Raw genomic sequence first — 23600 nt, 5'->3', positions numbered from 1 at the left:
GGCTGCCGTAGTGCGTTGACGTCATCCATGGTATAAATGGTTTGAGCCGTGCCCGTTGGCTTCAGTTCCGTTTTTCCGAAAGCATTCGCTTCAAGTGTGTGAACAGCTCTTCAGTCTTTGTTAAATATGTCATCATCTTCTAACCCATCGATACGAAAAACTGGCTTAAAAAAATGCCAGGATTCTGGGAAGAAAATGTCCATCACTGATCCCCATCGCGTCTGCCTGTGGTGCCTGGGCCCCAACCATCGGTCCAATGACTGCGGATCCTGTCAGGCCATGACAGGAAAAGCTCTCAAAAAACGACGAGGTAAATTGGCAGGGGGGAGCTTTTACCAATATTCTCTTTTGGCTTGGGCAATGCTTGTAGGTCTTAGCTTTCACCAATATGGCCCCCCTGTTTTGCTAGAGTTTCCTACAACTCACACTTTCAACATTGCAGTCATTCACCTTGGTTACAATGTGTTGCTTTGCACTAGTTAAAGAGTCAAAATCACGTTGGGAATCACCTTCCCAGCTACGCAAGTTTCGCATCTGCTGCGGTTCAAGAGTTTGGTATTCTAACTTAAGCTCTAAACTTCCTTCAGGGCTACGTGGGCCTTGCTTACTCGTGGATGCCTGCCTGAGCCACGCGAGCAGGGATGGAGTGCACCAGGGGCACTACAAACCTATGAACTCACTGGGTAAGACGCACAACTCCCTTCCCGCTTGCAGGACTTCTCGTTCTGTGTTTCTTCGCTTCTCAGAAAACTGCTTCCTTCAGTCGGCCTTTGCCCACGCCACCTGGGTTTGGCGCTACTCTTGCTCCGGAAATCTTCTGCTGCACGCCAGCCAGCAGAAAACTCCTCAAGGCCCTCAGGTGCACACCAGCCACCTGAGTCGGCCTCAGGGAAAGGAATGTTTTCCTTGCCTTCGCTTCCCGCTGTGCAGTCTCTGCTAACTTGGTCTCGAACAGGCAAGTGTAACGCTCACCTGCGTCCCACGGAGGCGCTGGCCTGGTTCGCGCTGCTGTGACCTCTTCTAAGGTGATGCGCAAGGTTCGGAAGACGGACTGGACCGGGCCCCCAAATCTGGCTTGTCTGGCTCGCAGAAGTATCCTTCTGTAGGTGAAAATAGGGGATTAACTGTCTGCGGGGTAATGCAATCAGCCTCCCACTTTCCCCTCTAACCCTCCTCGAAACCCTTCTGTGATTCCTCGTAGCGTCTCACCTTAGGGTCTGGAAGGACGAGCTCTCCATCCTGCTTCTGATGCAGGGGCGCGTTGGTATCCAGTTAATTCACTGGATTTTCGGATTGGTGAGAACCAAACTTGCTTGGCTTCCAGGTAAGTTTTTTGATAAGAGGTTCCCATAGTGTCCACGCATTAATGTACTAATGCTAGTGTCTTTTTCCCCATAGGGGCCGGGGTACGGAATGCCGGGGAACAGGCACCGACCCGAGATGAGAGGTGAAATCCTTGTAGAAATCAGGCAAGTCTTTAATGAGCGTTTTTTGGTAATGTCTTTTCATTCGCTCATTAACGCTGATGTCTCTTTTTCCCCTCAGGGGCCGGGGTCCGGAAATGCCAGGATGCGGCGCGGACCCGAAATGAAGAGGGATTGAATCAACAGGTAAGTCTTAACATGGAGATTTAGCTTTCCTTATTCCCTTCTCTCTCTCTCACCTTTTGTTCTGGTCTTTTTCTCCCTAGGCGCTGGGGCATGTCTGCGAATCCGGATGATCGCTGCTGAACATGGAGGTGCCCTGTAAAGGTGAGTGGAATGCGGCGCTGCAGCGATCGACGCGATGAGCTTTTAAATAAAAGTCTTCCTTTTCAGGATTGTCGGCGAGATGTCTCCGGGATGCGGGTTTAGCAGGTAAGGACTTTTCCTTCTTCTGTTCTCTTCTCTTCCTTTGCAGGTGATCCAGGATGCTGGCAAGCGTGGCAGAAGTCAGGATGCAGGAGCAGACACGGTGAGCGTCCAGCTGCTAGATGCAGAACAACGCGAAGCACGTGTGGCTGTTCGGGTGGGGTGTAAATAGCCTTGGAAGAAGTTCCAGGTATGTATCCTTCCTCCAATCAGGTATGTATCCTTCCCCGACCACGCCCGGATGGTAAATTAGTCCCACAGGTAAAGTAGTTCCTTTCAGGCCTCAAGGAGGCCGGGAAACTGCAGCATGGTCTGCATCAGCTAAGTGCACCAAAGCACTTCCATAATGAGCCTGGCGCCTATGGCGCCAGGACTGATGTCTTTTATGAGCCTGGCGCCATAGGCGCCAGGACACTTTCCAAAGGGCAATATGGGGTTTCTGGGTCCTTACTTGGGGACTGGATGTCCGCTTCAGGGGACGCAGGGCTTGAACCGGCTCCCCGGGAGCGGGCATCATGACAGCAAGCTTCTGACCTGCACGCTTCCCGCTTGCAACCTCTGGCTTTCAAACTCTGAAAGGCACAGGCCCTCTCAGGACCAGCAGCTGCAATCTGCCACACACAGGTCCTGGCATTTTCTCTCTCCTCCAGCTTTAGTTTAGGATGTTTGCGAGAGACCCGCTGCTGCTGCTGCTTTTACTACTACTGCTCTTCTCCTGTTCACACTTGGCCTGCACCTGAGGGGGCTTTTTAAACCTCGCAGTCTCCCTCATGTGTGGGTCTCGTGGGTTAATGATTTGACTACTCCTGCATACCTCTTCAGCTCTCTTCCTCGTCCAAATACTTAAGGAATTATGGGACTTGAAGTCCCTAATGACAAAGCTAGGTTTCCAAGCATGATTTTCATTTTGGAACACAGGTTTACTCCCCCTAATATTCTTAAAAGGGGTTTCATAAGAATTAGTCCCCAGACTTCATTGACAAGCGTTAGGCAATACTTTTAAACTAATTATTTATAAACTTTCGTTCACTGTACCTTTGGGTGTCAGAGAGTTTGTCTTCGCTTTATAAGTCTTCTGCATTTTAGAAAGGTTTTGATTTCTCCAAATACCAGGAGTTTGTGATCGTTTCCAATTCTATTTGTAGGTGTATCTTGTGGAAAAGCAATATGGTTATTACAACAAGGCATTACATACTTGGGGTGTATAGCTATCCTCCTGAGAGGAAGACAAATACTGCATCTCATCCCACAGATTCCTCTCACTCTCCTGGGCCTTTTCTCCTATCATGTGATCCTCCCGCAGACCACCCCCCCAAAAGTCAGGATCAGAAAGCCTCTGCCTTTCCCTGGACACCTGGGAGGAGGCTTTAGGCAGGGAATTAGCGAGGCATCTGTAGGATTCATCGCAACGGCTGCCAGCATCACCAAAGTCCTTCTTGCTCACATGCAGTTTCTCCTCCTGTTACGGTGGCTTTCCCCAGCACACCTGCCTGTGTGTCTCACCTTTGTGAGACTCAGCTTCTCCTGCACTGCTCGTTCCAATACTGCGATTGCCATCTTTAAATGACCTGTGCACTGAAGACTTGGAAAAACAACTAGCCTGCATGTTGTACTTCAAGCTCCTGTCACTTTGCACAAACTCCCGCATCCTCCTCCTCATCTCAGTGCCTAGTTGGTTATGGAAGTTGGAGTCCAGGGATGTCATTGGACGTTTAACTCTTAGATGATTTTTGGTTTTTCTCAGATTTCACATAAAGGCATATTAGGAAAAAAAGGGGTTATGTGTGAGTTGTGGGGGGTTGGGTCAAAGCTGGGTGGTCTGACGAGAATGACAATAGGCCATTAAGAACTCCGGTATTAGAGGGTCTTCCTCATGGGAAATGGTGGAGTACCACATCTTGTCCAATGAAGTCAACACATCTCCTGGTAGTTGTCTTTTCCCATGTGATCCTCCCTCATATAACTGCCCCCAGGTACAGTATCAGGTAGCGGCTGCCACATCGGAGGAGGTCGCCGCCGGGGAATCCGTAATGACTCCATAGGATTCATCACAGAAGATAATAGACAGCGGGAATGCCAGAAGTCAGTGCAGGACTCCTTGGCATTCGCCGATGTCGGAGAGCAGCTGTTCACCTACCTGAGACCTGTACGAGGCAGATGAGCCAAGAAGTAAGGAAGTGGAAAGCGAATGGTCTTGAGGAAGAAAGCACCCACACACTGTTACTGGTGGCCATCGGGAGTATGAATGCCGTGAAGTACCGATGAGTTCACTCTGGGACAGAGGGAACACTGGGGCGTATAGGCAGCCACGCCAAATTCAAATAATTAAACATAACGGAACTGAGAGAAAAAGAGAGCCATTAATAAAATCCAAGAGAGAAAGTGAACGTGTACCTTCTAAAGAAGGGAGACTTTGAAGTTTGCGAGTATGTGCCGCATATGCATATAAGAAATTCTAGTAAGGCAATATGCAATGGACAGAGTGTATTAGCCAATGAGGCCAACGTGGTGAATTATCAAGAGTGGAAGTGTGAGCAACGGCATACAAGTGGAACGTGAAAGGTTTAGGAGAGTATACCACGCAAATGAAAGTGTGTGAATCCAGGAGGCCTGGCAGGAGAGTCTATCAGGCAGGTACACGTGTACAAAGACAGTCCTGGTAGGGACACTTACCAAGCAAGGACAAATTGAGGAGCATATAAGGACAACCAAAAAAAGGTAGTGCTGGTCCCAGAAATGAATGAGCAAAAATCTGGCAGGAAACTACACCAGAAATCCTGACAAGACAAAAGAGGACAACCAATATTTGTGCATGATTTTGTTATGTGAAGGATTCTATCTGAGCGTCTCACACTGGATCAGGACTCTTGTCCTTAACCTAGCATGCAGCGCTCAATTAGAATACTTTCTCTTTATTTTCTATGAATTAGAATTGAGTCGATACCAAACAAATCTCACCCCCCCTTTTACAAATACTGCGGGTCACAATGGACCATGAACCAGGCCGGTTGGTGGCAATACAATATTTATTTATTTTCATTTCAAAGGAAATCGCACAATCTTTATATGGAGCAGCAATCACCAATAGGGGTGATAATTACAATGAAAACCACTGAAATACAGTTGGGTAACTGTCATGATGCCTACCCCCAGGCATCCGGACCAAGCCCATCAGCCCCGGGAGCAGGCATCTAGATATTTAATAAAACTTCAGCAGCCCCGGCTAGGGGCTATCTGGGTTTAGTCCTGGCGCCTTAGGCGCCAGGCTCATAGTAGGAATCAGTCCTGGCGCCTAAGGCGCCAGGCTCATAGTCATTACTTACCTCAGGCAGACCATGCTGCAAATGACTCCAATCCAACATGAAGCCTGAAAGGGACTATTTTTCTACAGGGACTATTTTTTACTCGGGTGTGGTTCTAGGGACTTCTTTTGAGGCTATTTAAACCACACCTGACCAGCAACACACGCTTCGCGTTATTCTGCATCCAGCAGCGTAACACTCACCGTGCCTGCAGCCTGCATCCAGTCTTCTGCCACGCCCGCCTCGAATCCGGGGCTCCTAAAACAAAGAGGAAAGAAAGGGACAAGGTTAGAAAACGAACTTATTTCTATTCCACACCTGATTCTGGATCCATCTTGTCTCCGGACCTGTAAAGAACATCATTTCTGCACGCGCCGCACCTCCAGCTGCAGCACTGCACCATACTCACCAGTCTTCACAGCATCCTTCGGGTTGGCGCTGCCTCCATCATTTCTTCGCCGAACTTCGGCACCTAGGAGACAAAAGAAAACCACAAGGTGAGCCGAGGGAACCAACAAATATAATTCTTACCACCATAGACTTACCTGATTTACCACCGAGGCATCCTTTTGTGACTCTCCATATTTTCACGTGCCGCATCTGTAAAGAGAGACAAAACAACACGTTTTCCTCGTGCAACATTTACCGGACAGCGCCGGGTAATACAGACTCTTACCTGAGTGCCACCAGATGCCACAAGAGCATCTTTTCACGAGCCAGCTGTAAGAAAAGAAAGGAAGGGGGGAACAAGAGTGAACATCGGACATATTGAACTCTATGAACTTAATACTTACTGGTCCTCACCAGGAACCTCAGAGTCAATACTCTCCGGAACTCTCCCGAGCCTTCAAACCAGTGAAGTAACTGGAATCGACGCGCCCCTGCAAATCCACGCAGGATGGAGAGCTCATCTTTCAAGAATATAATGTGAGATTGCTGTGAGGGCATTTCGGAGGTGATTAGTTGGGGAGGACTGTGGGGGTGCCATCACTTGAATCCACAAGTGGCTAAATCCATCTCTCCACTTGCAGCAGAATATTTCTACGGGTTAAGCACACAAGATTAGGAGGGCAGATCCAGTCAGTCATTGCTGCACTACGCATCACGTGGGTGGAAACCACAGCTGTCCGGGTCCGACTGACGCCCCTGTGGGAGCCAGGTGAGCGTAACAGTAACCTTCTACAAGAACATATCCAAAGCACAAATGAATAGGAGCACTTTTTGAATTAGGATAGATAGCAACCAAGTTAAGGTTTGCCCCTGCAATGTTCCATCAACCCACAATTACTCAAATTCTGAGTGGATAGAAAGAAACAGCAGGTATTCAGGGATATGAGGCAGCAAACAAAATCAAAATAATTCCCTCACAAAATAAGAGGCAATAGCCTAAAATGACACTCGGATTTGAACAAATAATTAATTATATGTGTGATTAAATAATGATGTACATATGTTTTATTATCACAGTATCAGTGATGTTATATCACTAGCAACTATAAGGTAAGGTATCACAAAGGCATATAGTTTACAAAGCAGGTTGAAATTGAAAACACAGTGCAGTCAAATCACACATGGAAAAGTTGCATTTTTCTCGGTTTCAGCTTTAAATGTCAACACTTTTTTTAATAAAACTGGTGAAATATACTAAATCGGAATGCAGATTTTAGGCTGGGTGATAGATGTACATCACAGGGACAATACAGAAGTGAAAGGTTGACTATAGCTAAAGAATTGGATAAGATTTCCAAGGTGAAAGGAGGTTCAATTTTAGGAAAATAAAGCAGTGAAAAAGCGAAAATCGGTTTTGAAAGAAAAAGGACATGTTTTACTTACACAAGATTTAATGGCTAGAAAAGAGGAACGCCACCTGTGAATATAAAAGTTACGCTGCAGTTGTAACCCTTCATGCAGTGCACCCCTTTTCTTCAGGGAAAATGTATATATTTAATCAAAATATTGTTATGGACGTATGATCCATGCAAGACAGGAATGAAGAGAAAAGTGGCACTAACGCTTGGAGATGAATGACAAGATGCACAGAGAATTCTAACAGTTTTAACGAGGTATCAGGGTATGAATAGGATTACTTAAAAAGTAGGATAAAGGCAAAGTATCAAGATGGGTAGACTATGTGTGGCTATGGGATGGGGAAATACAATCCACACTTGAGTTTGGATTTAGACAGTCAACCAGTTCTGGACTCAAAAGCTCTGGTCACAGGATAGCGGGTGAACACTCCTAACAGCAAGCAGCTGGGCAAGTCTGGTCACTGGATGATGGCAAGGATACAGCGGGCATGCAGGGAGTGGGCAAAGAGTTGGTCTGGTCACAGGATGCTTCCCAAAAGGGATTTTATGGGGTTTTTCTGGCTCAATGGCCTTCCTGTGATAGGGTCAGCAATGCTTTGGCCTTGCTGGGATAGGATCAGCTATGCTTTGGCCTTGCAGTAGAGTCTGCACTCTTGCAAATGTGGATCTGGAATGTCAGGACACGCAGGCGCTGGAAACTCAGGAGAGTTCTGTCCCCGAGAGCTCCCACCACTAGGGTGGCATCATCGGGTTTATGCTTGGCAGAACTAAACTAGACCTACCCCCAAGCACCGGATAGGTCAGCCAATGTTGGTTGCCTCCTCTAGGAGGGGACTCAGTTTAGGGCGTTGCGTTTTATGAGGTGCAAAGCATTGCCACAGTTCTTTTTGCAAAAAATGAGTCTTAACATTACACATTTGTACAGTTGTGGGACTTTAAAAATTACATAGGCAGATTACATATTGCATGCAGAGCATGGCAGTCCAATTCTCATGTTTGTACGCCATTGTTTCTTCCTTCTAATAGTTTTTTGCGATTTTAGTAAGAACCGCTTCACCCAAAATCCCACAATTTGAGGTGTGTGTACATATTATCATATGGCATATTTCTATTAATTTTTAATGTTCCCCATGATTTACATTCTCCTGGCATTTGTGTCCCATACATACTATGGACGGCCGCAATATCTTGTTTAGAAGCCACGAAAATCATATTTAAACTGTACAACTTTTATATTTCTCCACTGTCCGGTTACATAATTAACAGTCTTAAAAGTGTATTCATCAAATAGTATTTTGAGACAGATGGTCAGCCTTTGTCCTTCAACTGGGACCATTTTTTTTTCAGCTACCACCAACTGTCAGTTTCAGCCCAGGGTGGCCATGGGGTTTTCCCAGTTTGAAAGTTTATTGCCACTTCCCCATTTCACACGTTGGTGTCCCAGAATCTATTGGCTGGAGCACAGACAAAAGTCTGACGAGCATGTGATCTTGGTCATTCATAGTTTCCAAAGGTAGCAATTAACATGCATATGTCCCAGAGGTTTTATGGTGGTTCTTTTTTGGAGAAGACCTCAGTTTAGCCAGCAGGAAAACCTGTTCTGGCGCTTCCTCAGTCAAACCAATGCATTTATTTATTTTATTTTGTTCTGAATTGGAAGCAAGCCTATTGAAATAACACATCCCATATATGTTTCTCAGTAAAACCCCTTTACATTGGTAAGCCAGGACAGGGCCTTATCCAACATACACTTTTAAAACTGGTATTTTTCTTATTTTGCAAAAGCACATTTAAACATGGGGTGAAGCCTGCTGGCATGTCCCTTGCAAAAGATGTTGTCTCCCATCTGAATTTCCCACATGATTTTGCAGCCCTAGTCAGTTTCTCTCATACAGCAATCTGTTTAAGACACAGATCCCCTGAAATTGACATAGGCCCTTAAAGCTAGGGTTTCTTTTGAAGCAGTGATTTTTGACATTTTGTAGCCCAAAAGTGAAGCATTTTTCTGTGCAGCTGAAAGTAAGCTTCTGTTGATTTCCCAGACCTGGTCTGACAAAGCCTGCCATTCGGGAATAATGCCCTTTTCTGATGGAGCACAATCTGAATATGGATGGGCATGGCAGGGCCTCACTGATAACAGCAGAGTAATGTAGGACAGATGAAAAGAGCGTCAGAGCAGCATAATTTTAAATGTAAAATATTTCCCTTTTTCACTGGGAAACTTTGGGCTAGCAGCAAAGCAGTGCCACTATTCATTTTGCTTCTTTGGTATGCACAAGACAACACCCTGGCAGCCTTTCTCGGGGTGCTCCCTGTTCCAACTTGCCCAATGGTGCTTGGCTAACAATGCAGCCATCCTTTTGTAGCTGCAAAACACAGTTTTGAGGCAAGGCCCTGGTGCTCAAAGGAACCAGCACAGCCATTTTGCTGGTTCTGCTGAAGTGCAGCTTGGTGATGTGGCGAGGTACTGCTGAGTGGGTAAATATATCCCACAGTTATTGATCAAAAGGTACACCAAAAGAACAAAAAATACCTGGCAGGGAAGTGTACCACGTATCTCGATAAAGGTAACACGCCAAACTGTTTCTGAACTACTTTGGGGTAAATGAAAGAAGCAGTCCTGAGAAGGAAATATCAGGGCTACCCAAAGACCATAGAATTTAGAGGGGAAGGAAGAAGAGCCTACCTCTGAAACAGAGGTTTCTAAACCTAAGAGACTTTTTTTGTCAACATCCAGAGAAGTAAATACTTTTTGTATGGAAGCTTATGTGTAAGAAAGCATAAGGTTTAAAGTGAACACTTTGAGGAGTCAGGAAGGAAATTCAGTCACAAGTTAGCCATGATTTTGGTTAAGGAATTTTATTGAAAAATAAAAGGGTTGGAAAAAGTCCTCTCTGACCCTGTTCTAAGAGGAATTTCCTACCAAAACGAAGGATCGGTCTGTGTCAGGATGTCAAAGAGAAAACTGTCCTGCGTCCAAAGTTCTATTCTGACCCTCACACTAGAACCTAAACTCTAAGGTGAAAATGGAAATGTCTTTTTCCTTGGGTGGTTTAGAAAGTGTTCATAAAGGAAGAATAAATGGTTCCAACACAAAGGTTCTTCGAGGATAAAAGTCCTTGCTCTAGAGGGGGATTCCCTTCCCCTGGATTACTCTAACACAAAAGGTTCTTACAACAACAGTTCCTTGTGTCTTTCTTGGCCCACAATAACACCGTCACACACAACTGCTTGGCTTTGTAATTAGATTTCTCTCAGGATTCCTGGTATACTTTTGTGCCAGGACTTTTCTGCTCCTCTTCCGGTCAACACACTCCTTTTCTTAGTCTTGATATTTCTTCTCAGGACTTCTTATATCCACACATTTACAATTGCCTGGTATACTCTCCTGCCAGGGCTTCTTGTGTTCATATGGAGTCTCTGCCAGCTCCCACAGTTGTACATCTACGTGGTTGGATAATATAACCTCTCGATATATTATTCTGTTCAGGTTTCCCATGTGCTTGCACTGCATACATTCACATGTTTGCAAGGGTCTGGTCTGTAATTGAATTTCCCCTTTTACAAGAAGTCTTTTCGCCTTTTCTCTTTCTGTTGCTCCGTTTAGTATGGTTTTCATTTGGCACGGTCGCCAATATGCCCCGGTGTCCCCGCTGTCTCTGGGTGGACTCGCCGGGCTCTTGCTGGCGGTCCTGGACTCTCTCGCGGTCAGCCAGTGAAGGTACTCTGCCTGCTTACTTCTCGCGACCCCTTTCTCTTTGCTCTCCCATCTCCTGTAGCTTCTACTTGACATGCCCCTTTGCTCCAGGCTCTAGTAAGTGAAGCGTTGCTTTCTGTCACCTGCGAACGCCCAGGAGTCTTTCATCGGCTCCTAGCGGCCCTGCTCATGCAGCATCTTCTTTCTTCTTGGTTGGTGAGCCGCCTGGCTCCACCACGCCGGTCTGAGCTTTTCGGTCCCTTGAGCCCCGAAAAGGGGTGCAGCTTCCTCTTGCCAACAGCAGCAGCCATTAACTCTCTGATTCCACTCTTTACATTTCCCGGCAGAGGTGTATGCGAGCAACAACTCAACTAGAGCGCTCACTGGACTTGTGGCCTCTCACTCTGCATCGCTTGATCCATCTTCTTCATCCCATAATTTGGGCAATTCTGGGAAAAGAAGTCCATTGTTGAGGATTGGTTTGAAAAAACTTGGATAAGCATTTTCAATGGTTTTAAATGGCAAATAAGTCCTGGATGATTGATAAGTGGAACTGGAGAAGGCGGTTTCGTAGGTTTCACAAGGCAGATCAAAGATGGAAGGTTGGCGTACAGGTCTGGGGAAAAGATTTTCTCAATTCTTCAAAGGAGGAGTAGATAGGAGGAGTCTTTAGCCAATACCACATCTAAATCTGTATTTCATTCCCGACTCCTCACACAGCGCAGTGTCACTATAAACAGGTTTCATTACAATCATAAATTAAGCAGATAGTAGAGAAGCGTAGCACACAATTCAGTGATATAATGATTGCACTCGTCAGGTCGTGACATCTGCTTTAGTCTTGTAAGTAGTTGTACAGGTTTGGTTTGTATGCCCCATGATAGGAATGTTGTATATAGTTGATAAAGGGAAGCCAGGTCAACACATAAGACGTGTATTCTCCCCCCTTCAAGTGGCATAAAGTTTTTCTGAGGATAGGATTTCCCAGAGGTTACCCCACCAAATCATTATTACAGAGCCATCAGTTGCAAGCCAGAGAGATCTCTGCCACGAGCAGGAGGTGGGTGATGAGCTTCGATGTATTCCCTGTGATAGGATATATCCCACCTCCTCAATCGCCTAGGAGAATGACCAGAGGATCCAGGGGTAGTGTCACGTTCAGCATCAATATGATGTGTGAAAGAACTTCTTTCCAGAATGTTTGGGCTTTGGGGCATAGACACCATATATGATAATAGGTGCCTTTTTCTGAACATCCCCTCCAACACGTCTTAGGGTAAGGAGTGGTCTATATGATGAAGTTTGTCAGGGGAACACATACCACCTAAAGCATAGTTTCAGTTGGCACTCCTTGTCTGTTGTACATTTGGCAACTACGTGATTCTGCTCCCAGATACATCACCAGGATTACTCCCCGATTTGAACACCAAGGTCCCGCTCCCAGCTGATCATATATGGCAAGCGTTCCTGAGGATCATAGCAGCCAAGCAAGTTGTGAAACTGAGATTGTGCGTTTAGTTCATCCCGGATAGGAGAGTACGTACCGTCGGGGCTCGTGCTATGTTCATGAACAGGAGCTGCCGTAATGGGCCTGGGTCGCAGCTTGCTCTGTGAACTTAGTGGAGAGTCCCCAGACTGTACCCATGAGAAGACACGTGAGAGTTGGGAAGCAAGATAGTATCTATAGATGACTGGGACCCCAATACCCCCCAGGCTTTCTTTCCTCAGAAGGACTTTTTTGGCTAGTGTGCGTTTGCAGTGTTGCCAGATAAATGCAAGGATTTTCCCCTGAAGTGCATGCAGTTTATGTGTAGGAACATGGGTTGAGAGGGACGAGAAACGATACATCAGTTTTCAGATAGTGGTCATTTTTATGGCCGTCGGTCGCCCCAGCTATGAGATTGTTTGCTTGTCCCATTGTTTCAGGTCTGCTTTCCCATGTGCAAAAAGAGGGAGGAAATGAATGATGTATAGTCTCTTAATGTCACTTTGTATTTTGACCCCAAGATACCCAATCTGGTCCTGTTTCCATTCTATTGGGGAAATGCCTGCAATGTCGTTCAGCTCCTCAGGTGAAAGCGCCATTGCCAGACCATGGGATTTGGTATAGTTGACGTCAAACCCTCATACCCGACCAAATCGCTAAACTCGCTCATCAGGGCTGTTGCTGAGATCCCATCTCTGTCAATGTGACCAGGATTTCGTCACCATACAAAGAGAGTTTGTGTTCCTGTCACTGATATGGAACCCCTCTAATATTGCAACTGTTATGAATGCAAACCACTAAAGGTTCCATGGAGAGGGCAAAGAGGAGAGCGGACAAGGGGCATCCCTGCCTCATGCCTCTTGAGACCCTCAATAGGGGGGCCGAGTTCCCATTGACCAGGATTCAGTTGGTGGGAGCGGAGTAGTTGACCAGTAGGGATTTCTGAAATATCAGGCCAAAACCCAAGCACTGCTTTCAGATATGTCCAGTTTAGTCAAAGGCCTTGTGGGTATCAAAGGTTACAAAGCGGCTCTCAGATTCGAGTTTCATGCAATTTCCACTGGGTTATGGGTTTTTCTGATATTATCTTGTGTGGAACGTCTGGAGATTAAACCAGTTTGGTCTAGGTGGACGAGCGACGGTAAAACCGTCATGAGGCGGGTGGCCAGGATTTTCAAATATATTTTTGCATTGTTATTCATGAGAGTGATTGGGCGGAACAAATTGAGAGATTTAGGGTTTTCATTGGGTTTCAAGATTAAGATAGTGGAATTATAGGTAGTGTTGTCTCAGTTTCCAGAAAGGAATTAAAAAGTTGGGTAAGGAATGAGCGAGGACATCCCAACAGATTTTCATAAAATTCTGAAGTGAATCCATCTGGGCCAGAGGCTGCGCTTTTGAGTGATTTGATGGCCTCTGCAATTTCCACTGCTTGCATCGGTTGATCAAGCAGCATGAACTTCGCTAGCGGGGGAGGCGGGAAGGCTACCAAGTGTAAGTAATCTCTCAAAACCTCTATATTCGGAGGAGCGGCCGTGGTAGACGCATTATAGTATTTATGAACCCAGGCCAATTTGCAATCCTCTGCTAAGTATAAGAGACCTTCGTCGTCTAGCAGGGCATGGATGTTATTAGGGCTCTACAGTTAACCGTTTCTAAATGGTTTCCACTTGTTGCTTACAGATGGATGTTCTATACATCTCTTAAATTGCCACCAAGAAAGGTACTGAGGTGATTATATTTCATCCAGTGAATTGCATTATTAAAACCTACATGCTATTAAAACATATATGCTAAAAGAGCATACGGTAGAAAACATTCTTAAATGTCAACTGGCGGTTTACTAGCATGAGCTACTTGCAGCTGGAAACGAACCCCCTGCAATAGTCCACCTCAGCAGTATCTAGCCTCTGCACTCTCTGTTTATTTTGTTATGAAGGCACAGTGTCCAGTTAGAACAAATAATTTCAAATACTTTTTACTAGGGCCATGTGCGGACATACTTTTTTTGTACTTCTTGCGAACCACTTTGTAGAAAGTTTCAGTTGTGTTTTTTCTCCATCCCAGTGGACTGCACCATGTATTCTCTTGAGTGATCCTTGTCAGTACAGCCCATGGTTGAGCGTCCGTTTCTATGTGGAACTTTAAATAACAGGTTAAAAATACCCAGAAGAAGGCATGCCTCAACCTTCAGGTTTCTCACACCTACGATGATTGCAAAATGACAAATGATGGCAGTCACCAAGCAGTCGATAGCCCTACCTTTCATACAAGTCTGATGCACATCTTGCATACGAGTTGGGCCATTTCATACCATGGCTGGAGCCAATGTATCATTATTGAAGCAGCCTACATTACAAAATGATTAAACCTTTTATATGCGTGAGCAAAACTAAAATTATTTATCAGGGGGCAACATTTCAAGTTCCAGACTATTAGTCAGCTATGAAAAAATCACTTGCCACCTCAATTATATACATGCACACAGCACACCATTTCTTACTCGTCAAGAGTCAAATATCACATGCCAACGGGTAGTGCAAAATGTGTACCCTGTATACAACCTGTGATTTCATACTTAATTCAGCCCCGCCACATCATTCACTTTGAACCCCTGTAACATTTCAGTAAGTGATTGCATCAAAGGGCAGGTCACCCCTTTCGTGTTGCCTGTATTATTTAGGTATTCATTAAACCACTAAACCAGGTCTATAATTATTTACTGCTGGATTGTAATTAGCACCGGGGTATAGCTGAACTGGTTGCTGTGACATTACACCACTGTTTACAAACCCGTCACTAATTGATCTTTTTTTCATACATTTCACAACCCTATCTCCTGTGGCATCTATTAGGAGCTCCGAAGGCAGGGAGCAGAGTTGGTGGCAAGATGTTTGCCTCCCCCAGCAAAGAGCCATTTGGAACTAGCCACCGCCCAAACCTTAGAATGACTCCAGATTTTACATTTTTGGGGGCAGAAAGGGCAACGCTGGTGCCACTCTCATGGTGGTAACCAACGCAGCTCCTTGTAATCGGCTTATTGTGGCACCAGCCCAGTGGGGCAGACATACACCGAGCCACTGGGGAGAACAGGAATGCTGCGACTAGAAAATATAAAATCGGACTGAACCAGGACAGACATTTGCACGGGTTATTCTCTGTGAAGTGTGCCTGGTAAGAGAAGAGAGACTTGGGCAAATCCTAGCTCCACATACTGCCTTACTTTCCCAGAATAACCCATTTCAAGTCCTCAACATAGTGCTCGTCTTTTAGACAAGGGCTCAGAAATATAAAGGAAAGGTGAAAACTCCTTTACTCTTTCCACTTGCCTCCCACCCAAAGTGGCAAATAAGATGTTTTCCCAATGGAGTCTTGACTTCGATAGGCGCATAACATTACGTGCGTGAAGTTGCTCAAAGTTGCTAAAACTTCCATTGATACAACCAGCGATCTATGTGGCTTCTAGTCGGAGGTAGTGAATTTTGTGTGTGCGTCTGAAGGGGAACATGCAAATAAACACGTAAGTGCTGTAGCCACTGTCAAACGTTCACACATTTCCACCACAAGCCTCTTACTCATGCCTTAGCCCTGGGGCTGGGGGATACAGGTAGGAGCAACGCATGCATCCTCCAGGCAAGCCTCAGCGCCAGGAGACCGCTAGGGTAGTACCTACATGACAGGAAGGGGATGAACATATTAAAGTCAGTGCACCTCATGATGCTCAGCAGGAGCATTTGGCATGATTCTAGGGAGCTACGAAAAGGTCAGCTTCCCTTCAGATTCACAGGAGTTTATGTCAGTGTCCTGTAATGACAGGTGGCTGGGCAAGCTAAGTCCCTTTTTTATCTTTACAGGCGTTTAGTTGTGGTAATGGGTATAGAGTTTGAAAGCTAACCAGCTAAGGTAGCTAGGTGAAGATTGGGGGTCTCTGACGCTAAGCAAGGCAAGGATTAGGCAGTGGTGAAAGATCCGTGCACTCAGTGCGTGCTTTTATCACCTGCATCCCGAATTATTAGGATTCAGAAAATCAGTAATGACCAACCATTTCACATCGGATGTAGCAGAGAAAGAAATGTTTGCCCTTCTTTTCAACATTTGTGGAGCTCAGTAAAGGGTGCTGCACCAGCTGCAGTGCACGCGCATGGCTGGATGACGCCACAATAAGCCCCAATAAAAACTATGGACTGGAAAATGGACCACTTCGTATTTTAGCACTCTGTTAATGAAATTATAGCGATCTTTAGACCACTGTTTGTCTGGTATTTTCAATCTTTGTGATAACATTATCAAAATTCACAACGCATCCCGAGAACCGACAGCGATACTGAGGCGCCATCAGGTCAGTATACTGGAATTTAGAATCGTAACCAGACACCTACTAACAATTTTGCCTCTGCGAAAGATTGTGAAAATGAGACCTGTGTTGGCCATATAAGCAATGTTAAATAATTTAATACAGTTTGAAATCCATCATGGTGAAGATGTGAACTTTGATACATTTGTTACAAAGACTGAACATTTTTTGAAGACCGATATAGTTGCTTTGGCATGTACCGACTGGGTACATTTAAATCCATACTTGAGAACACAAATGTTAGAGCATGTGCCTGTCAATCAGGCGGATTTCATTTTGAATACAAAGGTCTGGACGCACCTGGGTCGATTCACTGATCTTCTTTGGACGCAGCACTCTTGACTGGTGGGCCTCTTCCATGGTAGCGTGGTCACAGACTCCTACCAAGAGAAAACACAGACCCGGAGTCATCCTTCATTGAGAGTGTGAGTAGTTATTTATTGTAGGTGTTTTGTACAGCTCTGCGTACAACATGGAGCTGCTTCCAAACGCTGGGAGTAGGTGGGACGGGGGCAGGGGTGGAGAGGAGTTCTAGACTTTAATAAAAACATGATGGGTTTTCACTGGAGGGGGATGATGGAATGTAAGGGGGTATATGAGGGAAGGGATTATCTCATTGATACTGCAATTGGTCCTGGATAGGGGTGGGGAGACACATTACTAAACACATTATAAGACGTCTGCAGGCACATCCTGGTAAAGTTGGGTTTACCTCAGCCCAGTAGTGCAGATGTGAATGTGCAAGTCAACATAATTGCATCAAGTGCTATAGTCATTATTAAAAATGCTGCCTGCTAAATCCTTTGCCTCCCAAAGTACAGTCAGATGATCCATCATCAGGCCCATTTAACACTGAATGTGCCGGTGCTCTCTGAACACTGCTGGGTCTGGTAAGACGAGCCAGAGCACCACAGAACAGTAGAAGGTGGGTAGATGTGCCGGCACAAGCGTGCGCTAGGCACATCGAACTCACCGAACAAAGTACAGCACAGTGTTGCCAACAGGCTCTTTGTGGTCTGGAAAGCTAGCAGAAAAAAAAATATGGATTTGCCTAATAAAAGCCATCTTCTCTGCTAGATCTCACGCATATATCGTTAAAAAATAATAAAGGATAAAAAACCAGGTTCCCTTTAAAATGGAGACTACAAAGCATAGCTAGTATCACAAAATGAAAGATGTAAATTTGTAGACAACCCATTCAATCCTGGGGGCTAGGGGATATGTTCGTGCTACGGACAAATAGAGGTTTATTGCTACCAAGCTCAATGGTAATAAAGGTACATTAAAAATCCTACTTAGGATTCGACAACCTAAAAATTGTGATTGTCAAAAAGTCTCTATTGAAATAATGGCAGACAATGGAGCAGACAACGGAGCACAAAGCTGTTACTGGGCACAAGAAGTAACAAAAATGCAATTACAAAAAAACAAAAATCTGATAAGTTATTGAAAGACATTTGCATTCGCACCCAGGAGGGGGCACTCAGCCAATCAGGTGGCTTGAAGAGCAGGCGAGAATACACATTCTCCGCCCCCTGTTTCCAACCACGCGAGGCCCTTCCCCGGATGGCGCCATTATATGTTTTGTTTTTCTTTAATATGGAGAGGCAACAGGGAGCCTATCCCTGTTGGCGCCACCACCTCCTCGCCCTCCCAAAACAACCCATTCCCCTTCCGCTCTCTCTCCCTCCCCACTTACCTGCTGGACCGGAGCTTTGTGCTCCGGTCCTGCATCCCTCCTGTTCCCTGCCGACATAGAAATGGAAAAGAGACTTGGTCCCTTTCCCCTATGTTGCCGGCCATTCCCTACCCCCCCCTTGGGAGATTGACGTCGCTTGCACAGCCAATCTCCAGAGGAAATTAAATAAATCATTCACACCCCGGCTAAACCCCATGGTGTAAATGGCTTTCATCAGCCCTATGGGAAGTGGACATGGCTGGTAATGGCCTGAGCCTTCGATAAGGCCCTAGCTCAGGCAGACGGCCCGTTACTGGCCATGTCCGCCCCCCACAGCGGAGGTGAAAGCCATATTTAAGGATTTCATAAGTTAACATGTAAAGCAGAAGTCCTTTGTCACATTTGCTCTGTTAACTGGATTAAATAATGTTCTTTATGCTCAAACTGCATCTTTCATCTGCCATGGATGAGCGGTTTTTGTTCCATTGGTGCTTCTCAGACCACCAGTGGCTGCTCTAGCAAGATTATGCAGAGTTAAGCATGGAGATCACTCATTGCACGCCACTGCCCCAGAGGACTGGAAGGCGATCCTCCATTGCTTCAGCAAGGAGACAGAATGGGCATGGTGGCAGGTTTAAGATGTCTATTGATCAACAACTGTAAGCAGGACTGGAGGAGGGGTCAATGGCTAGGCCCTAGGCACTAGGCACTTTCAGCATTCAGGAGTTTGTAGAGAACTGGAAAGGTGATGATCAGTTATTAGAGAGAGTTTTGAAAAACTGCCAGGAAATAAACATAGGAACAATTTTACATCTTGTCGTTAAATACAGAAGAGTGCCCTTTTCCTGCACAGGTTAATAATGTAATGGTGTGGGCGGTACACCAACTATTGACGATACGAACAGACAGCGGTCTTATGGTGTTCGGGTGGTATATCGAGGTGAAAAGGATTAAGATGTATGCAAAGACAAACTTTAATAAACAAGTATTTTACTTGCCAATAAATTCTTCATGGTGGGCCGAAATACTAAATGTGAGTTAAGTAACTGAAATGCCTCAGAACTGTCAGCCCCATAGCTTATCACTTCCCGGGTTAAAGCTTTTCGACCCAGTGTCTCGCCCTCTGCCCGACTGAGGCGGCCTGCGAATCTCTTCGGATACTAAAGGGATACTATTCCAGTCCATGTTTCTCTGGGGTGTTTCTGCCCCTTTCTCTAGCACGTGTCCATTGCAGATTTCAGTGGGGTTCCTGAAACTTGCTGCCTTGAGATCCCAACCTTCATGGGCTGCTTCTGATCATCACTCCACAGGTTCTTTGTAGAGCAGGCTTCCGTGACAACTAGCGCTATAGAAGTGGAGCTCCCGGTCCTCTGGGCTGAGTTGTCTCGGTCTGCCTCTCTCTCCTCCCCACGGTTTGGTTCCTAGGCCATCCCCTCGGCTCTCTGTTCAGTCAGTATGCTTCCAGCCATATACTCGTTCCTCCTCAAGCCTCCTCCACCTGTCTAGGGCCAACTTAGCCCACTGGAACCTTCCTGGATTATCTGCTGGTAGGGTAGGAGTTTGGTGACTTTTTTTCAGTCATCAAACTCCTCCTGCTGTGGTACCATCTCCGCCTTTCTTCTTCTCTAACATCCTCTAAGTTTAGACACCTCCTCCTTTCTTCTCCAACCACCTTCTGAGGTAAGTACCCTTTCCTTTCTTTTCCAACCACTTCCTTCACAATTCTCTCCAACCTCCTCCATGCACGACCTGTCTCCGCAACGTGTTCCTTCTCCAAATACCCTCGACAACACACTAACCTTACATTTTTTTTTTATAGCTCTGTGTTCTCTGGGCTGGGCTCTGTGTGAGAGTCGGCAGAATAGTGAAGGGGTAAGGTGTTTCCCCTCACCAGCTCACCCAAACTCCTTCTGAGCTTTAGGGGCAGACCAAGCCTTCATCTGGATGTTCCGCCATCTTGGAACCCAATTCCCTTTCTTCTTACTCCAGCACACTCTTCACCCAAACCGATCCATGGATATGTTTGGACCAGAAGTACATTTAGACCCACATCAAGACACTACTATTACTGCCTGATTGGAAGACGTAAACATGTATCTTTTACCGTACATGACTAGGTGCAAAGAAATAGTTATTACAAAAATAGTATTATAATGTGGGGAAGTGGTGCAGGGGTGTCAGAATAAAGGTGTCCAAAAAGTGTTCGGCAACCCCCCCCCCTTACATGATTATCGTGCACAATAATAATGAAATCCCAAGCCAGCCATGCAAGGTGGAAAATTGGGCGTAAGCTTTATTGCACAATAAGCTACGCATAAAAAACCAAACCATATAAAATCAGCAATGATAAAAACATTTTGGGGAACATGGGATCAGGTGAGCGGGGATCCTGCTCAATCGTAGGGCCAACTGAGGCTGATCCCTGCCGCATTAAACCAAAGCGCACAACTTTTATTTGAAACAGCGTAGATCTGTGTCATATTTTCCATTTGCAACTCCCTTTCGTATTTTTACCAATTCTAAGACATGCATTACTTTCCATAATAGTATTTCTGATGATTGTATCTGCTTAGATTCACATGCTGTGCATATAGTCCGACATTAGTGGTAATCGCAGAGTATTGCATCTTTCTTTCAAAGATCGAAAGGGAACGTTGACATGGCCATGACTAATACTATCCCTAACGTGACCAGTATTATACCCAAAATCCCTCACGCGTCGAGGTCCCTCTGGTTGTGTTTTTATCTGCCGTGAGGGAGCATTATAGTCAGTGTGGGCGAGTACAGAAGAGAGTAGGTAGAAGTAGAAGATGTCTATGTTCCTTCTACTCCACGAGGGGATGAAGGTTGGGCGCATGTGAATCTAAGCAGATACAATCATCAGAAATGCTATTACGGTAAGGCAGTGGTCTTCAAACTTTTTGACCCCGAGGCCCCCCTAAGAAAAATTTCTCCGGCCCAGGCCCCCCCTATAAACATGTACTCCAAAATTGTACTCGGTTGCGAACGGTTATCGCGCGCTGGTGTAGAATGGTGCCCCTAACGAAGGAGTGAATGCTAAACACCACGTTGTTTCAAAATCATTGCTTGCAATGATTCAAATCAGATTAGAAGACAAATATTTGTGAACAAAGCATTCCGATTTTGGTACAATACAGAGGACTCGACTAAAAATGGTGTTGGATATTTATTTCACAAAAAAGAAAACACCCAATATTGCTGCCCTGTAGTAACATTTGCTATGCAAGTGCTGTAACAATTTGTTTCTCAAGTACAACAACGTACTGTCAATGCTGTCACTTGCAAGTTGGGCAGAGGCGAGAGCAGAGCAGTTTCAGTCCCCCGCTTTCCTCCATGAGCGTAATTTTAGAGGGTAAAGGGGTGTTTTACCCCCCCCCCAACTTTCATGGCACACCATTGTATCCCCATTCATTTAGCTGGGGAAACTTTTCAGCAGATGTCATGTCCCCCCCAACATTTTCAGCAAAGGTACTCCACTGCTTACCTCCTCTTCTCCATGCCCCCTAATGTGGGGGTCACAGAGGGAGAGGGGCGCAGGGAGGACCGTTGCTGTATTAATAATGCAGCTCCCTCATGGCAGATTGCTGGACTCCAGCAATCTGCCATGGGGGAGCTGCGTTATTAATACAGCACCGGCAGAGCAGTTTTGGTCCCCGGTCGCCTCCTCTCCTCCATGCCCCCTAATGTGGGGGTTGCAGAGGGAGAGGGGCGCAGGGGGGACCGGTGCTGCATTAATAACACGGCTCCCCCATGGCAGATTGCTGAGCTCCAGCAATCTGCCATGGGGGAGCTGCGTTGTAAAAAAACACCGGCAGGGCAGTTTCAGTCCCCTGCTCGCCTCTTCTCCTCCATGGGGCATGGGGTGGGGGAGTGAAGCTGCAAAAAATTAGTTGTCCAAATTGCACACCACTTGTTAAGAAAAAAAGAAAGTATTGCTTAAGGTGGTAAAGACATTTTAGAAGTATAAAGGTGCAGGGGAGAAGACAACCCTGGCACAAAAATTGTAAATACAAAAAAGTCACAAGAAACGGTCTCCAAGAGTAAAAGATATTCCCGTCCCCTGCACACTAGTATACTTCTTCAGAGTAAATTCTCGAAAGAGGTAAGGATCATTAGAGCAGAGAGGGTAGCGATCATCACAATATGATAAATTTGAATGAAATATATAGCAGGGGACCGAAACTGCTCTGCCGGTGTTGTTTACAACGCGGCTCCCCCATGGCAGATTGCTGGAGCCCAGCAATCTGCCATGGGGGAGCTGCGTTATTAATACAGCACCGGCCGAGCAGTTTTGGTGCCCCGCTCGCCTCCTCTCCTCCATGGCCCCTAATGTGGGGGACGCAGGGGGAGAGGGGCGAAGGGGGGACCGGTACTGAATTGATAACGCGGCTCCCCCGTGGCAGATTGCCACGGGGGAGCCGCGTTGTAAATAAAGGGGTCACTTACCTCTCACGGGCGGCGGCAGCAGGAGCAAGGAACACAGGACACCACAACGCAGCCTGGACGCGTGATCCAAATGCAGGAAAGCGCGCGTCCAGGCTGCGTTTATTTCCTGTTTCATGGCCACGCCCCCAGCACATCGCACTGGCTGAGCATGTGCATGGGAGCCAGTGGCTCCCCATTGCACATGCTCAGTTCAGTGCAGCAGGGGGAAAAAAAAGACAAAAAAAGCGTTACTCTTCTTCTGCGCCAGGCATCACGCGCCCCCCCAGGCATGGTGGCGCGCCCCCCCAAGGGGGGCACGCCCCACAGATTGAAGACCTCTGCGGTAAGGTAATGCAAGTCTGCTAATGCTTGTGAATCTGCTTAGAATCACATGCTGTGCATAGACTAGCAAGCAGTACCCAGAGATGGTGGTGGGATGTGTGAAGGAACCGTATCAAAGAGATGTCTTGCCCCACCTTGAGAATCAGACCTAGAGTGTGTATCTAGGCAGTAGTGTAGTTTAAAGGTGTGTACAGAACTCCAGGTTTCTGCTTTACAAATGGACTCAAGAGTAACATTTGCAATGAATGCTATGGTAGCCCTTGTGCCCCAAGTAGTGTGTGCTCTAGGCGTGAAGGGCAGATCTCTCTTGGCAAGAGAGAAACAGAGTGATGCAATTCAGGATCCACCTTGAGATAGCTGATTTAGAGACAGTGCCCCCTTCTCTACCACCTGCCACTGAAACGAAGAACTGGTTGTTTTCCTTTGTGTCTTTGGGCCTCATTACACGGTAGGCGGTAAGGGTTTACTGGTACCGGTATTTTACCGGTACCAGTAAACCCTTACCGCCTTACTACAAGGTCCCTTTGCAGGTTGGGGAATTTAACACCTGCTTTTTGCAGGCCTTAAAAACCAACCCGCAAAGGGACCAGGGGGCTAATTACGGTACTGCAATTTGCGGTACCGTAATTAGCGCCTT

At 46.1% G+C, this 23600-nt stretch overlaps 1 protein-coding gene and 1 long non-coding RNA gene across 4 annotated transcripts in view; one reads left to right on the top strand and one right to left on the bottom strand.

Annotated features, from left to right (window-relative positions):
- Positions 1-23600, bottom strand: part of KLHL36 (kelch like family member 36) — a 247898-nt gene that overhangs the window by 154416 nt on the left and 69882 nt on the right. For all 3 annotated transcript variants that reach the window (XM_069636247.1, XM_069636245.1, XM_069636246.1), the window contains one exon: positions 16798-16877. In XM_069636247.1, the coding sequence (XP_069492348.1) occupies positions 16798-16857 (60 nt within the window). In that variant the 5' untranslated portion in view covers positions 16858-16877. The remainder of the gene's footprint in view (positions 1-16797; positions 16878-23600) is intronic.
- Positions 1-23600, top strand: part of LOC138525955 (uncharacterized) — a 242584-nt gene that overhangs the window by 183706 nt on the left and 35278 nt on the right. The gene's annotated exons all lie outside the window — the stretch shown is intronic.

This window comes from Ambystoma mexicanum, chromosome 1q (assembly GCF_040938575.1).
Source record: "Ambystoma mexicanum isolate Mex_15411 chromosome 1q, UKY_AmexF1_1, whole genome shotgun sequence".
Lineage (NCBI taxonomy): Eukaryota > Metazoa > Chordata > Amphibia > Caudata > Ambystomatidae > Ambystoma > Ambystoma mexicanum.
Note: the sequence above shows the minus strand (reverse complement) of the source record. Positions and strands in the feature narration are given on the sequence as shown.